The following is a 17,195-nucleotide window of genomic DNA, read 5'->3' on the forward strand; positions in this document are numbered from 1 at the left end:
TGCTGGTGAAGCAAAGAATGTCAGCAACCTCTGCGGAATTATCAGGATTTGAGTCTTTCTTATGTCGACCTGCATAGGGCAACTTATCGAGACACTGCAAAACAAAAAAGAAGAGCAGCCATATCTGCTTAATGTGAAGCAGCTTGTAGAAGCCGATTATGTGATAGGAACACGTGGATTTTGTTCCTAATCGAAAACTTATGATGTGATATGTGCTGGTGAAGCATAGACTGCGGCTACTGGAAACCTTTGTAACGTTATCCGAGTTTGAGTCTTTCTTGTGGCAAACTGCACAGGCAAACTGAACAAGAAGGTGACAGGGCGGAAAGAGTGTGTGCTGAGAGTGAAGCAAATTGCAGAAGCAGATTGCGTGATAGGAAGAAGTTGATCTTGGTCCTAATCAAAAGATTATGATGTGATATGTGCTAGAGAAGCAAAAATTGTGGAATCAGCATCCTCTGCAAAGTTATTGGTGTCTGAGTCTTTCTTACAGCAAATTGACATGACGGAAAGAGAAAAAAGAACAATGATATCTGCTGAGTGTGAAGCAATTTGCAGAAGCAGATTACATGATAGGAAGAGGAAGAATGACAACAGTGGTCTTTGCTGCCTGTCAAGCACATTGTGGCGCAGCAACCTGATGGTACTCACAAACTACTGGGGCTGGAACTTTGATTTTAGTAGTAGAAAATAGAAACAGCACCAATAAGTTTCGTTTAAGCATGCCTTTCAAGGCACACAAGGACACTTAAAAAAATAAAACCATAAAAATACATCACTGCAGACAGTAGTAACACTATAGATATATGCTCATGTAAACATCCACTGTACAGCAGTGCTCCGTCCCTTTTGTAAATCTCTGATGCATCGCATTCTTTAACATTGTGTGGTTTTAATGTGCTTATGCTGATATTCTAAAGTTTATATTCTGCACTTCCTAAATGGTTATGTTCACCCTTTTCTAAGATGACTTTCCATGCAGTACTAAAACACCACTTGCCGTTATTGTAAGAAGTGTACTGATTTAATTTAATATCACTTGATAGTAATACTAAAATGGAGTCGTGTAACTAAGCAGTTAAAAAATAACACAAGTTTTTCTCTTAGAGACATTTTCACATTTGTTTATTCATTTCCAAGAACTAGCGGGTAAAGACTAACATGACATGGGGCGGCCTGGTGCTTCAAAGTCCGATCAAAGCAGCTCTGTCTTTTTGTTTCTTACGTGGCTGCAAATTAGTTACACTGCAAACATTCTGGAAATTGAAAAGCACATTCAAATCGTGTGCTCTGCATACATGATATATTTAGGGTGCTAATCCTTTCAAACGGTGAAACGGCAGCGGCTCTTACACATGATTATGGGGTGTTGAGCATTTGAATAAGGTCTGCTCATTGCCTTACTATTTGACAGAAGTGACTAAGACTTGTGACATCTGTGAAACACTGAAATGAATGAAACCCACCTTGGACTTCCCATTCAGTTTGTGACACCTCTCACTCCGTCCCTTCCTTCCTTAAGTTCCTCAACGCACACACACACACACACACACACGCACACACACACATTCAGAGCTATGCCATAACAAAGTGCCTAGTCAAATGAAGAATCTAAGGGTGCCAAGCATATTCTGTAGCATTGGGTGGGGTGCAGGAATCGAATCTGGACAGGGGGCTGGCTCACCACACACCCCAATTACGCACACATCAACATGGAATAATTTGTTTTTGTAGACAAATTTAAAACCTCAGTTCCCGTACCTTTATATGGATGAACAGAAGTGCAATATTAGACACTATATGGAAACATGATATGAACAGTTTTGAAAACAGTTGGGAAAAGCAAAATTAGGGATCTCCAACATAAAGGACATTGAAAGTGGGACGTTACTCCTAATCTGACTTATAAAAGGAACTGGAATGATGTATTCTGTGCTTGTGTCATTTTATTTTTTTCCCACGATTGTTTATTAAAGTATGCCTCTTTGTGCAGATCACTTATTTTAATAGTCAGCAACTGTGCCAATATCCTGAGACCACTGGGTTGCCTGTCCTATACTGTTTAGGGCTTTTGTTTCTAATACTCCTTTGATCTGTGCCACCTTTATCCATACTTGATAGTCCATATGGCTTGCTAACAAGACTGTACGCCATGATTCATGTTTTGTTTCTTGTAGCCACCATCACTGCGATTCTCAAGTCCATTTCAAAGGGGCCCTTCTGTGCTGCCGGGGGTCTTTCTGACTACTGAATGTGCACTCATGTTCTGTCTATTTATGCAGCGACTGTCTGTATTGTACATGTTACATTAGTGTGCAATTTTAATTTTATTCTGCAAATCTTCTTTACAGGGAGATCCTGGTGTTGAAGGTCTTGCTGGAGAAAAAGGGGAAAAGGTAGGAAATCACGTGCTAAGTAATCTCGATTTCCTTTGCGAAAGAGTGTTTTTATGAGCAAGCAGATAGTATCAGATGGGATAGTGTATATATTGTAAAAGACAATTAAAAAGATCGTTATGTGATTATATGTTGGCAGCAGGATTTGCTTTCCAGTAATAAATGATTTAGTTTTATGCAGTTCTAAGGACTGATGAAAAAGACTTCTTAAGTCATCTTTATTCAAGTGTCTATTTAACAATGCCAAAAGTACCTAACTAATTAAACGTAACAAAAAATCCCAAAAGCATATTGCTTGGCTGAAACATTTCAAAGAATGGGTTTCTCATTAATGAAGTTTTTATGTTAAAATAAAAGATGCAATTAAGAACTGAATCTGGATATTTCTACATTCATGTTAGTTCCTTTACCAGCCTTTCAAGTGAGTGGCCTTGTGTGTGTGTAATTAGCATTTGATAAGAGTTTACCGAGATTAATGTTGTTGTCATAGCTTTTAGATTATAGATGCCTACTCACACATTTGGTTCATTTTCTTTTTCATTTCACAGCTTCACTTCCTTGTTAGCTCTCATAATTGCTTCAGTATGGCTTCTTTTAAAGGTGATGATTAACAACAAGCAGACACCAGTTTAAATGAAAACACAGCCTAAAGAGGAGCCTCTCATTCACTGTCCTTGGCATTTGCTTGTGTTCTCATTAACGAGCAGCTCTTTTAATAATACATATTTTCAATTAATTACTCCAGTAAATGAATTTCTGTGTAATGTGTAAAAATCATCTTTTAAGATTCATTTCAAAAGTAGAGACGCATTTGCATATTCACCATAATATTTTTGTGCAGAGCCCACTCCATTTTAAAACTCGGAATGCTGTAAATGTTTATAAATATACATGTCCAAATAAATGCAAAATACTAATAAACACAAACAACAACAAAAAAAAACAGTGGAAAGCACAAAGGGTGCTGCCATGGTATCAGCCTGGTTTAGTGTTTCCACCTAAGCAGCAATGCTGTGGCGTTACGATCCAATTGGAAGAATAACAAGTTGCGATTTTTCCGTAGCCCCCTTAGTGTTACGTTTACCCCTAGAAGCATGAGCCACAAAGTTATTAAGGAAAAATGTTATTATGTAAATAATATCAAAAACTAATATCTAAACATCAGCAGAAATGCGGTAGGAAGGGTACTGTATGCCTAGTGTCCAGTGCTGCACTGACGCAGATAAAGTAGTCATCCTTTGTGTGAGATGTTTTAAAGTGGACACCAACGCACAACCTAATGGAACCCAATTGTGCCAAGAACAGGCCATTCAGGTCTGTCTATAGAAAACAGTAAAGAACAGCTGAAGAACATTTGTGTTAGACAGAATGGTCAGTTGGAGGTTCTGTGGTCTTTTGGCCTGGAAACCCTCCAGATTATATAGTATATATATTTTTTTTTTTTCTCCAGCTTAACTGGAGCAAAAAAGTGTCCAAAACCTCCAAATGCTAAGAAGTGCTTGGCAGTAAAAGACTAGCAGGTACAGTTGTCTTCCCACAAGATTAGCGAAGAGTTCTGTGGTCGATGGAGACGAAGCTGCAGTCAACTCCACAGGTGCAATTGTAGCACCTCCTCGAACAGAAGCTCCTCACAGCCTGAGTTTGAGCCTTTTTAGTGCTGTAACTTGAGTGAAGGCCAGAGTCAAATTTTAGGAATTGGAATTACGATTAAAAAAAACCAAACTTAAATACTTAAATATACAAACTAAATGTATAAACCAGCAAACAGCTATGTACTGTACATAACTGAGAAAGGAGGCTGATATGGTTTGGGCGTCTAGTTAACAAGCATACGTGGCAGGCTTTGGCTAACGGCCCTGGGCTGTATAACACTTTACTTGGCTAACACAATCCCCATTTCTGTATTATAGGGATTGTCTGGTGAACCAGGACCAAAAGGACAGGTAAGGCTGTTTTTAATGTTAAACAGTCACGCCATTCATTTTGATTATGAAAGCACTGGAAAGCTCTTTTGAGTGTAAGGACCTGCTACAAAATCTTCCTTAGAAATATCGAAACAAGTTTCATTAGCTTGTGTTCCAAAAAACACATCATAAAGCAAGTCAAGCTATTTTTGCTGTATTTTTTCTCTGGTTGAAATTATACTGTTTTGCTCCCCATCAGCAAGGTGTGGCGGGGGCGATCCTGGGTACAATGGACCCACAGGAGATCCTGGTAAGCCTGGAGAACGGGGACCCCCTGGCCTTCCTGGGCCTAGAGGACTTTATGGAGAAAGGGGTGTGCCTGGAATGCCCGGGAGACAAGGTGCAGCTGTAAGTGTCCCTTTAATGGGTGAACTCACTCTTGTCAGTTTACAAGGAGCTTGGCTTTTCGGTATATGGTAAAGTGCAGGCCTGTTTTCTTTTTGCTGTCTGTAGGGTAGAGACACAAGTGATCAACACATCATCGAAGTTGTTCTTAAAATGCTTCAGGGTAAGTGTGAAGGGGCAAAGTTTTAAAAATAACAATGTGAACCTATTTCAGTGTTTCAATAAAACTGAGTTGGAGCAAAGCAGAGCAAATAATAAGCTGAGAAGCTGCCTGCTGTCAGGCCTGTATTACTAGCTTGATGCCTTCTTTTTCTCTTGCTACCTTAAATCTGATAAGAAGTAGCCTGCTGGAGTTTATGATGTTAATTCTAACTTACATCATCCAATTACACTCAAGTCATATACGTCGGCACATAATGCCACAGTGAGCTCGGTCAATAAGACACTGAAGTTCTATTATGTAAACTACAGACTTTACGTGTACTTGAATTAACACTTTGGATTACATCAAATTAGACAAATTCACGAAATTCAAGTTCTGTTGGAAAATGTTGTCTTCAGAGCAAACCTTGGTAAAGTCCTCATCGAGTCCGGCAGTGAAGGCCAACAGACTAATCCTCTAAGTGCACTTCTTGTTACAGAACAGCTGGCCAACGTTGCCGTGAGTGCTAAACGGGCTGCACTGGGAGGAGCAGGTGTGATGGGACCTCCAGGACCACCAGGCCCCCCAGGGGCTCCAGGAGAGCAAGGGCCTCATGGCCTTCCAGGACCCAGAGGAATACCAGGCATTATAGGGTCTGTTGGACAAATCGGAAACACTGGATTCAAAGGTAAGAGGGGGCTTGGCACAAGCCTCCTCAGATGTTTATCTTTTTCAGCAGACTCATCAGTTTATTCCATTCTGTTTCTGTGCATCCTACTCTAGAGCTTGATACCTTAGTTGTCCTGGATTCTTATGAATTCTTTTTACAGACTGTCCAAGGACCCTTTGGTTTCCATCATAGTTGCATTTCTTGTATTTGCAGTATTTGTTCTTGCATTGTTCGTGTCTTAAATTTGACCCTGTATTGTAATTTTAGTAATCATGCAATCATATGCTGTTAATGGTGCTACATAAAATGCAGGTTTACTTAAAATGAAGAGGTGTACGTTAAGGTGTAATATAGTACCAACAGGCAGAGATGCTCTCAGTAATTGCTTTGGTGTTACTTTATTATTGAATGCATACTTTTAACGAATCTTCTAAACTCCTGTTGTATCTCGTTATTGACTAAAACAGACAGACTCCACTGCACTTTGTGCTGTCTCAACAGACCGAGCGAGTAGGCCTTCATGTCCAACACAGTCTGCTGAGGATTTATTAAAAATGTCATAAAAACTAACTTAAACCCCAGCATGACAGCCAGTTCATACTTTCATTAGGAAATAATTCACTTTCTTTAATTCCAAACATGACAGAGTGAAAAGCAAATATCTACGTGTTAAGTTTAATTTTCTAATTTTATATACATAACTATACGCCATGCATTAATCTGTCTAATGGAAAGTTTGCTGTGTTGAAATAAATTGAACCTTTATATGTAAAGGCAAATTGACACTCAGTTACTTCTGGTCCATTCTCATTTTAGCCGTTTCAGTTTTTAGCCCATCATTGAGAATATGATCCACATTCACCTGAGAGAATTACATGTATTATTTTTTATTTTATTGAAAAACGTTTCTTCACATTTAACAAAATTGTCATTGTGCTTTGCTCTTACTCTGTCACAGGTAAGAAAGGACCAACGGGTGAAAGAGGTGATCCAGGACGTGCACACCAGGGCCAACCAGGACCCCCTGGCATACCGGGTAAGCACTCCATCTGCCCTCTTTTTTTGGGTCATTCTAGTTTTTGTTCTGTTACTGAAATTCTTTCAAATGTTGCTACAATTTGCAAAGCAAAAAAGAACTTAGTACAGAAGAGTAAATATCAAATATTCTACTGATAGATAGATAGATAGATAGATAGATAGATAGATAGATAGATAGATAGATAGATAGATAGATAGATAGATAGATAGATAGATAGATAGATAGATAGATAGATAGATAGATAGATAGATAGATAGATAGATAGATAGATAGATAGATAGTACTTTTTTCCCAAGGGGAAAATTAGATTTTCATAGAAGTTCAATACATAAATAAATATAACAAACAACAACAATGACCCTCCAACACACACAACAAACCTTGGAATCAGTCATTCACAGCCACTTCAGGTTTACACTTAAAGACATCTTTAGCATTTGAATAGAGCAGGTGCAGCTTGTTTTCTTCATGGCACATGCTGTTGAAAGGCAGTCGCTGTTCCTTCCAGACTCACATGGTTGAAGTCACTACACATTTTAACTTCAGGGTTAGACTGATTCATCGTTAGAGTGTAGGTAGCAGAGTGAATTCTTTCTGTTGCTGATGATGGTTCACAAAAAAGGCAGCCCAACCAAAATGGTCCAAAAAAATTTTAATGCCTAATTATGTAAACAGTATGAGAGTTACTAACCCAGAACCCTTAACTGGTTATTTCCTCTTATTGCATTATTAATACAGAGAATCAAATCCACTTCTCCACAAGAGTTTAGGCAGTTAATTGAAAAGTAAAATGGAATTGGTCACTGATGCCACCCGGAAGTCTCAAGCTGTTAGCATCTGGGTAGTGTCACTGTTTTCATATATATATTTCCACAAAACCTTTTAGTTATTTCTGACATAGTCTAACCTTGAATACAACATGACAAATGAAACATTTTTGATGTATTGGAAAAAAAAAACTGAGACAATCCAACTAAAAGTTATTATCAACTGAAATAATAATAAATTAATAGCACTACACATCTGCTAGATGGCAGCAACAGATCAGTGGTGTGTTATTATTATTATTATTCTGCCCTGTGGTGTAGCATGTCCACAGCTCAAGTCAAAAAGGCCACTTTTTAAATAAATAGTCGCCAGTCACGGCTTAGAGAGGGGGCGTGGTAGTGTGACCGGAGCGGTTCCCGGGTGATTCGTGATGTGGACAGTCCTCACTTAAGTGCACAGGTAAGGAGTCGTTCCCATCCGTAATTGATGCCGGGAGCTGCTGATTGCCACACCTGATCCACGTCCCCGTAATAAATAATATAAGCGTGAGGCGGAAGGGGAGAGGAGCAAGGAAGGAAGAGAGAGTTAATGGAGGAGAGAAGAAAAAGAGAACTGGAGGTTAAAGGAGAAGGAAGCAGGAAAGAGAAGGCTGGTGTGTGTGTGAGCGAGTGAGAGCGCGAGCAAGAACAGGCTCTGTTAAGGTGGAGTTTAGCTGGTAAGAGAGCCCCAGAGGAGTGTTTGGCCAACTCTCGGAGGAGGGCTGTTGGAAGTGGTCGCTCCAGCTGAGCAGTTTAGAGGAGCTGGAGTGACCGGCAGAGGCAACGACTCTTCACAGAAGGTAGCGGGAGTCGTGGAGGCTTTGGGCATGTTAAGCCCCAGTGTGAGCGCCCTGGCTGCTGGGGAAGGAACCCAAGTCTCGGTCCGGCTGGAGCCCGACGTAGCCAGGGATCGGAGGGCTACCAGACTAGAAAAGAAGGAGCTGCATGTGCTGGTAGGGCGACTCCCCTGTTGTGGGGCCCGAATGGGAGAAGCAGGGGAGCCGCCAGTAGAAGAACGCGCCTGACTTTAGTTTTAAAGAAAGACTGCTTCCAGCCGTTATTTTAAACCTCGGTTTTTAAAGGGTTTTTTCTAGTGTGTTTTTATCCTCCACAGTTCACTTGTTTTTATGGATTATTTATTTAATGACTTATTTGAGAGACACTGCACTATTTGGACACTTTGTTTTTGATTTTGCTGTTTTTAATAAAAGCACTTTGCATTTTTTTGACCATCCCCTTGCTTCATGGTTGATGTCTTCACTGCCTAGCTCATCGGTGACATTACCGACGGTGTTGGGTTCAAAAGCTCCCAGAAGCTGGATAGGAGCATGGAGCGGAACCCGCATCGTTCACATGCCCTCACGATTGCGTATCCGTGCATAGCTAGACAGATAGCGGACAATAACTCCAGTAAAGTCGTTTCTTGTTCAGAGTGAGGCTTTTACTGATAAATCTTTCATTCTTGATTGTAAAACTGCAAAACACAATACAAAGGGTGTTTTCAGTACAATGTTCACGCCAAACAATCAATTAATAAAGAAATGCATTAAAAAAAATTAACTGTAGCAGATAAACATCTTAATAAACATTTACAAAATAATTAAAAGAGAGACTTACAGGCATATCTTCGCCAAGGCTTAACGTGAAAGAACTGGTGTCATGAACAGTGTTCAGAACTTCACTAAACTGCTTCGAAGAAAGGTGAATTGAACAACTTGACAACATCAATACTTAAAACAATCGCTAGGTAGCAAACCTTAAAATAAAGTGTGAACAGAATAATTATTACTTTGAAAGCCTCTGTCTCACTAGCGATCGATTGAGATCAGTGATCATCCTGTTATGCTTTTGCTAGAAGAAAAGTTCGCTTTGTTGATTTGACCTTGATTCCCTGCACGTGCATGAGTAGCGAAGAGCAAACAGCTTCTAAAATGGCATGTGGAGAGATACCAAAGTGAATGCTCAAAGCAAATAATCTATATATATAGATAGATAGTGGTGGGCTCAGAAAATGCAACAAAAATGATGCACGATGGTCTGAAAAACGAAACAAAAAAAGCAGACATTATACAATGCATCTGTCAATAACGTGGTTGCGATTCTTATCCTCTGTAAGTTTGGGAGCTCCATAGCTCGGATCTCTCTGGTGAGAAGTGACGCCTCCTTCTAGGAAGTTACACTTTTATGGTCCAGGGACTGGAAGGGGTGGAGTCAGCTGCCCTCACCAGGCCATTTTCTTGGTGGTGTAGAGAAAGAAGAGGACATGATGGTTAGTGGCAGCATCCCTTCTCTGGTTGGGGTGGTACTACATACCTGAAAGGAGCCCTTAGGGTGACCATCTGACGTGCATGTGTGACATGATATATATAGTATATAGATATATACAGTGTTTGTGTGCGTGTGTGTGTGTATGTATGTATATATACCGTATATCTTCCAATAGTAGCCCCGGCGTTTATTCAAAAAATTATTCGGATGGCCCGGCGTTTAAAAGAGACCGGCGGTTGTTGGAGACCAGCTATTATTCGCCTCGCAGACGGAATGGTGATGGGTAAACGGGGTTCAAAATGTAGGCAACAACACCAGATGAACATTTCAGGATTTAATGAAATTATCAGTACAGCAGTACAGTATTATTAAAGCAGTATACGGTATTACCGTAAGCATGAAAAACAGGTACGGTAGACGTCTACTGAACTTTCTTGCCAATGATTCCACCAGCACTGGCCTGCACCAGTCCGAATTTCGCACGAAAGCGCTCATCAGCCTGACAAGTCCCCTGCGGAACGTAAGGAAATGCAATAAGCTCCAAACTCACGCATATATACGTATACATTACGACATGAGATCGGATAAGATACAATAAAGTACAGTACTTACCATCTACTCGTCGTCTGAATCGGCAATGATTGCTTCGTTATTTGCGAGTTCTTCTTCATCTTTCTCTTCTTGTGATGGCAATACAGGTACTCCCATTGCTTGTTGTTGCGCAGTAATCAGTTTCGCACTCCCAGCTTGGCATGGGTGGCCCTCCTTAAAGCAGTGGATAAGATCGTCCTCAGATCCATCGCATGCATTGATGATTCCACAATCCTTGAAGGATTTTTTTTATCATTTCTGGGGTGATTTCTTGCCAAGCTGATATTATCCACGTTACTAACAAACGTAGTGCCGGCGCTTTCAAATTTCCGCCAACTGTAAACCCCTTATCTTCTTCCCCTGCCATCCAATTATCATACAACTCTTGAAGCTTTGATGGGCTTGTTCCAAACAACATCAGCAGGTTGGATGTACTTGGTGCAACCACCAGGGATAACTGCCGTTGACATTTTATATTTCTTCAGTTCTTGTTTCGTTTCCTCACTGATGTGACAGCGGTAAGCGTCCCAGACAAGAAGTCTCTTCCGGAAACAGAAAACACCGCAAACTTTCTGCAACCACATTATTGTTAATTCACAAAGGCGGTGGGTCATTGGAGATCGGCGCTTAAAGGAAACCGGCTACTATTGGAGACCGGCGTCTATTTGTCGCGACATCTCTTCAAACCCGCCGTTTATTGGAAACGGGTGTCAATAAAAGCCGGCCACTACTAGAAGATATACAGTATATATATATATATATATATATATATATATATATATATATATATATATATATATATATATATATATATATATAAATAATATATGTATATATATACACATGCACCATATATACACAGTATATAACACTGAATTTCTGTTTGTCTGTTACAGCATCACATGAAGAACACCACACCTATATCTACACTTCATTCCAGTATAGTCTAATTTTGAATATGAGCTAATAAAATCAAAAATTTTCTATGATTAACTATCTAGAAACATATAAAAACTGGGGCAACCTTGCTAAAAGTTGCCAAGGGCTTAATAAACTTAGAAGTACTAGATGTTAAATGATACTAAAAAAAATACACATCCTTCTGTTGTGATGAGGATGTCATATGTCAGATCTGCTTTTTATTTATTTTAAGCATGTAATGTACATTTTTTACGTTTTCCAGATAAAGGCGAGTAGAACAGTTAGCGTTCTAGAACTCTATTATAGCCAATGCGGTTTTCTATGCGATGGTGTCCTGGGCTGATAACATCACCTCAATCAACAATGAACAATGCTGCCCACCCCCTCTCTGGCACACTGAGGACTTTCAGCCAGCAACTCATTCATCAGAAGTGTGTTGGGAAATGCTAGTGGGGCTCCTTAATACATACAGTAATCCCTCACTTATCGCGGGAGGTTCCAAGGCCGACCGCGATAACTGAATTTCCGCGAAGTAGGGACACCATATTTAGTTAATTATTTAACATGTATTTGGACATTTTTGAACCCTCCCTGTATTGTTTACAACCCACCCTTTACTCTATTAATAACAGGGACAACTGCTAAGCAATATGAAATCGGTAGATAAGTTTACACTTACTGTATAGCGAAGTACACGTAGCAGCTTGTAGGCGGTCATGACGTCGTCGACCTTGTTGCAAAGATTCCTAAAGCAGATTCCATCCAGACTACTGCCTTATCACGTCCACTTGCAACTCGTTTTGCGCCCTGGTTAAAGGACACTGCGGCCGTAGATCTTATATGCTTTTCCTCCTTTTTAAATAAAAACAATCATGGACTCATTGATGCCGTAATGGTGTCCTGCAGTGGTGTAGCTGTTCCCTTCCTTCAACATATCCAAAACTTTTACCTTTTCTGCAATCATTTGCATCTTCTGTTGGTGCTTGGACACGGCCCCTGAAGCAGTAGCAGTAGCACGTTAATGCTGAATGAGTGAGATGAGACTTCCTGGTTAATGCAACACTCCGTTGCTGAGCCAATCAGCAGCACACAGGAACTTAACTGCGTGCTCTGATTGGGTAGCTTCTCAGCCATCCGCCAATAGCATCTCTTGTATGAAATCAACTGGGCAAACCAACTGAGGAAGCAAGTACCAGAAGTAAAAAGACCCATTGTCCGCAGAAACCCGCGAAGCAGCGAAAAATCCGCGTTATATATTTAGATATGCTTACATGTAAAATCCGTGAAGTCGTGAATCCGCGAAAAGTGAACCGCGAAGTAGCGAGGGATTACTGTACAGCCATATTACCTCAGTGACTGCTCTCATTATTATTAGCCAGTTTTAATCATTTTTTGTGTTTTTTTAAAGGGGGTTGTTGTTGTTTGTTATAAAATTTCTTTATTTCTTCTGTGAAAGTTACATTTCCTCTTGGGACAAACAAAGTGCTATCTATCTAGTATTTAAATAATGTAAACCTTAGACCCTCAGCATGACCCCGTGCCGTACTGTCGATATGAACAAGGTGTTTTCTGTCCAATCATTTGGCCGTCCTGGCCACCACAAGCAGCTGGGATTTATACACGTATCATTTGCTGGTATGACAACTACATTCTCAAGCCCACCATGAAGTCCGTCTGTGTAGAGTTTGCTCCTTCTCCCACACTTTTTCTTGGTTTCCTTATACAGTCTAATAATATGCAGGTTAGGTTAGCTGGAGACTATTAATCTCCTCTGCATGCATTACCATCGATGTCTGCATTTGTGTCCTCTGTGATGGTCTGCCATTCCATGTACAAGTGGTCTTTGCCTTGTGTGCTTTGCTTCCTAACAGTGCATGTTGGACTCTGTGGATTCAGAAAAAGGAGAGAAAGATTTCTAAATTTGGTTTGCACTTGCTTGCCAACATCTGTGAGTGGCTGAGATAAACAGAAACGTCCTTTTATGAAATAAAGCCGTCCACTTGGACACTCCACAGCTTTTCCACTTAATGTCACTGAAATTTCACTTGCAGTTTTTCTGCTGAATGGCGTTGTTGATTCAGAGCTTTACATTTTGAAAAAGAAATTTCTGAAAAACCTTCACTGGCAATCAGTAAAAACAAGTTCAATTAAATCACACAAAAAGTTCAGCCTTCAGAAAACTATAAAATATTAAGAATCATAAATCCTTATAATTGTGATGTGACTGTTTTTGGCACAATACAAATTACAGCTCATATCCGTGGAGGCCCTGTATTAAGTTTAAAAATGTCTGGTTTCTCTTTCTGGTATTAATATAGTAATATTTTTGTACAAACCAATATATGAATGAATGAAAACGTAACTTTTAAATTGGAAACAGAAGCAGAGATGAGTTGAGCAGCTCACCAGAGTTTTCAAGACAAATATTTTTTTTCTGCACGTGAGGACATTTCATTTGTTGTGAACAAATGCAAGTCCAGCATGAGATAAGAGTGGAAGAATTCAAACTTCACTGTCAGCCTTGTCCTGATTCTGACTCCTTGATTAATTAAATATTAATTATAATGAAATGACTGACGGAGATGGGAATGATAGCTAAAGTGAAATGGAGGTTCCATCAGAGCTTTGGTATTGTAGGGCAAAAATGGAAGCAAAGCACAATTGGATATAAAATGTGAGCATCTGAATGCAAGGTGTCGGTGACAGTTAAGCTCTTTAATAGACACATATATTTCAAATATCCTCATACATTTTTGAATACTTTCATTCTGCAGGTCCACCTGGCATTGATGGGTACGGAAGAGATGGCAAACACGGGGAGACTGGTCCACAGGGTATGCCCGGAGAGCCTGGGCGCCCAGGGACAGTGGGACCTCCTGGTCTTCCAGGATTCTGTGAGGCAGCGGCTTGTCTTGCAGCCTCAGCTTATGCGTCTGCACGTCTGAGTGAAGCCGGTGCGATCAAAGGACCATCCAAGTAATTGTTCATAAAACAATAAAGGGTCACCACCAAAAGCAGTGATACAGGAAGCTGTGGAGACGTGGCCAGTCTAGTCCATGGCGCAGACCTTCTCCAGCACCTGCTCACAAAAGATGGAAAAAACCTGGAATGGAATGGACTACACAATTCTTAAAATTAAAAGAAGATTGTTGCGATAATAATCAAGTACTGGTGCTTTTTATATCATGGCCACTGTATTTTTTTTTCTTTTTTACGTAACATGAATTGATTATTTTTAAAGTCATAAACAGTCATAAAGTCTTTCCTACCACCAACCCTCCTTACAAAGCACATGTATAAAAGAGTCATAAAATAAACCTTTGGAAAATGTTACAGAAATCTTGTAAGATTTGTTAATAATTACCTCTAGTTGTTTGCTTGTACAAAACGCTGCCTTTCTGTTCAGCTCTTTGACTTTTCTTTCTCCTCATTTGTGACTTGCCGTTGTTGTATTCCTTGAACCTTTCTTTACTTGAAAAGAACAAACACCAGCAAAACCAAAGCCTGCTTTCAAATCGCACTCTGTGATCCATTGTTGTAAATCTTTTTTGTAAATTTGTGATTTAAAATATATTGGAAAATGGGTTTTTAGCACAATTAAATAAAGGTACAATGTTAATGAACTTAATCAGCGTTCATTAAATTTCGACAATGATGCGGTCTGTCTGCCTGTCCAAAGTGAGCCTGCATTGAAAAGCCCACCGATGAAATGGATTTGCGAGAAAAATCCAAATGCAGCGGCTGATTGCCAGAACCCTTGATCCTGATTAACTTCATTATTGGACATTATTTATTACTTTGAAAGCTTCTCATCACTTTTTGACTGTAAAGACAGGAGAATTTGTTGACATTCACTGTTGGTTGTACAATTTCACAGGCCGAGTCAATAAAAGGACACTTTTGTAAAAGCTAATGTTCCTCTGTATCTAATGGAGATTGTGTATGAAAAGCATTAATCCATGACATAGACACATGCTGCTTCTTCTTTTTCTGTCTTTAATAAAATCTGTACACACAATAACACGATGAAGTGAGTTCATTAATGTAAAAGTAAATCATTTCATTACAACCTACAGGTAAGGTAAAGCACATTTGAGTAATGGAATGCCAAAGGCACAGAAGCATAGCATTGAATGTTCGTACGGTTAATATGTTCTGTAACAGGAACGAGGAGAGCTCTCCTTACATTGCACCCTGCCATTCTCCATCCTTGAGCCAATACTTGCATTTCAAAATGCTGGCTGGGTTGTCACTTGATTGGTGGATGAGCTAAAGTTTTGTTATCAGCTCACCTTGTATTTCAAAGCTCCTATTGATTTAGCACGTGTTAAAAAGCATTAGAGCGTTAGAAACATTTTGACGAGAGCAGGCCCAAAATAGCTCGCCATTCCTCTCCACCTCATTCCTCCAAAATAATGTCGGGTCGTGTTGGAATGTCTCTAGGGTCCTACTGTCTACCGCACATGTGTCTGTGGTTCTCTGTGTGAAGACCAGCTTCCTAATGTTTGTGTGAAATTTACCTTTAACAAGTTTCGAACTGTGTCCCCATGTTCTTGATCAACTCATTTTGAAATAAGTCTCAAACTATTTCCTCCAGTACTGATTCCCTTCATAATTTTAAGTACTTCAATCAAAACAAATGCCTTGCACACTCTTAATGCCTTATGATTTCACCCATGCCCCATGCCAAATGCCAGGCAGCTCACCAGTAATGAGCAGGAAGGCCCCTACAGACCCAGCTCTAGTGTTCAGGTAAACTAGGCGGTGAAAAAAATTGAGGGCCACGTATAATTTTTTAAACATTAACCCACTGTGGGGAACAGCCCGGACACAGACAGGTAGACATCGTTTTAAGCACCACAACACGTTTATTTGCAATATTTACAAAGGTGAAGCACACACAAACCCAGTGCCGCAGCACCAATCACCCCAAAGTCCAGGCCTCACAATGTCTCTTCTCTGTTCTCAGGTCCACCTCCTCTCCTCTCCTCTCCTCTTCCACCCGACTCAAGCCATCGAATGGAGGGAGGCGGCCCCTTTTATACACACCCGGATGTGCTCCAGGTGCCTCCCAATTAGCTTCTGCCGGCACTCCCCAGTGTGGCGGAAGTATCGGCTGTGCACCCGGAAGCACTCCGTGTGTCCCTGGTGTTCTTCCCCCCAGCACTTCCGGGTGTGGCAGGCATTGGGGCGCCCCCTGGCGGTGACCATGGGCCCCTATAGGATTAAGCTTCCAAGTTCAGTTCCCGTGGTCCCCAAACCCACCAGTCACCCCCTCATGGTCTGGAGGAGGCTTAAGCCCTCCTCCGGTCCTTCTGGGCATCCCGGCTGGGTACCACCCCCAATCACTTGCCACACCACCCTGACTTACAAACACTCCAAGTCATACAACCTCCCATTGAACCACTTATACTGTAACAGAATGTCTTAGAACAGACAGGACATTTCTGGGGACTTTTCTGGTAATCAGGTGGCAGGCTCCAAATGGTCAGTAAGTGTTGTCTCCCACACTTGACCCACAACATTGAGAAGCACTTCTGTCTGCTGCCTACTTATGAAGTTTGATTTTAATGTCTGATGACCTGCACGAGCCGTTTATAGGTGGTGTTCCACAACCCCAGAATTCTGCATTGTACTAAGCTTCACAGAGGCGGTCTTTCCGCTGAACACCCTTGTTTTTTTATTTTTTTCCGACGCCGTGTCATAGTTTTACTTTTATTTTAGCAAAGTTTCCCTTTTGGCAAGTTTGTTTTTATCATATTTTTCATGCTTGTTTGACACTGAGTTGATGCCGATATAGAATTTGTGTACAGGTATGTCTTTCCACTTCTTTCTATATTTCGCAAGCACAGCGCATTGCTGTTATAAGAAATTCCCGGAGGATCGTTTAGGTGCCTGTGATGAATCTAGCAACCTGAGGAACAAAATATGGCAGTATGCCTAATCGTATTCTGTGTGTACTCTGCCTGTTTGAACTTACTTCAATAATCATTATTATTCTATATTAGTATTAATGGGAATAATTTGTGAAATTAGTGAAAATTATAGAAAAT

The 17,195-nt window shown here is 40.5% G+C and overlaps 2 protein-coding genes across 2 annotated transcripts in view; both read left to right on the forward strand.

Moving 5' to 3' along the window:
* Positions 1-4,426, forward strand: part of col9a2 (procollagen, type IX, alpha 2) — a 110,752-nt gene extending 106,326 nt beyond the window's left edge. The window contains exons 26-27 of the mRNA XM_028819358.2: positions 2,352-2,396; positions 4,307-4,426. Coding sequence (XP_028675191.2) covers positions 2,352-2,396; positions 4,307-4,411 — 150 coding nt within the window. The 3' untranslated portion in view covers positions 4,412-4,426. The remainder of the gene's footprint in view (positions 1-2,351; positions 2,397-4,306) is intronic.
* Positions 4,427-4,564: 138 nt separating this feature from the next.
* Positions 4,565-15,055, forward strand: LOC127530134 (collagen alpha-2(IX) chain-like; the record flags this gene model as incomplete). Its single annotated transcript, XM_051936204.1, has 5 exons — positions 4,565-4,708; positions 4,814-4,868; positions 5,347-5,535; positions 6,476-6,553; positions 13,917-15,055. Coding segments are annotated over 5 exons (672 nt in total), but the record flags the coding sequence as incomplete, so codon positions are not given.
* Positions 15,056-17,195: the final 2,140 nt, after the last annotated feature.

Source organism: Erpetoichthys calabaricus, chromosome 14 (assembly GCF_900747795.2).
Source record: "Erpetoichthys calabaricus chromosome 14, fErpCal1.3, whole genome shotgun sequence".
Classification (NCBI taxonomy): domain Eukaryota; kingdom Metazoa; phylum Chordata; class Cladistia; order Polypteriformes; family Polypteridae; genus Erpetoichthys; species Erpetoichthys calabaricus.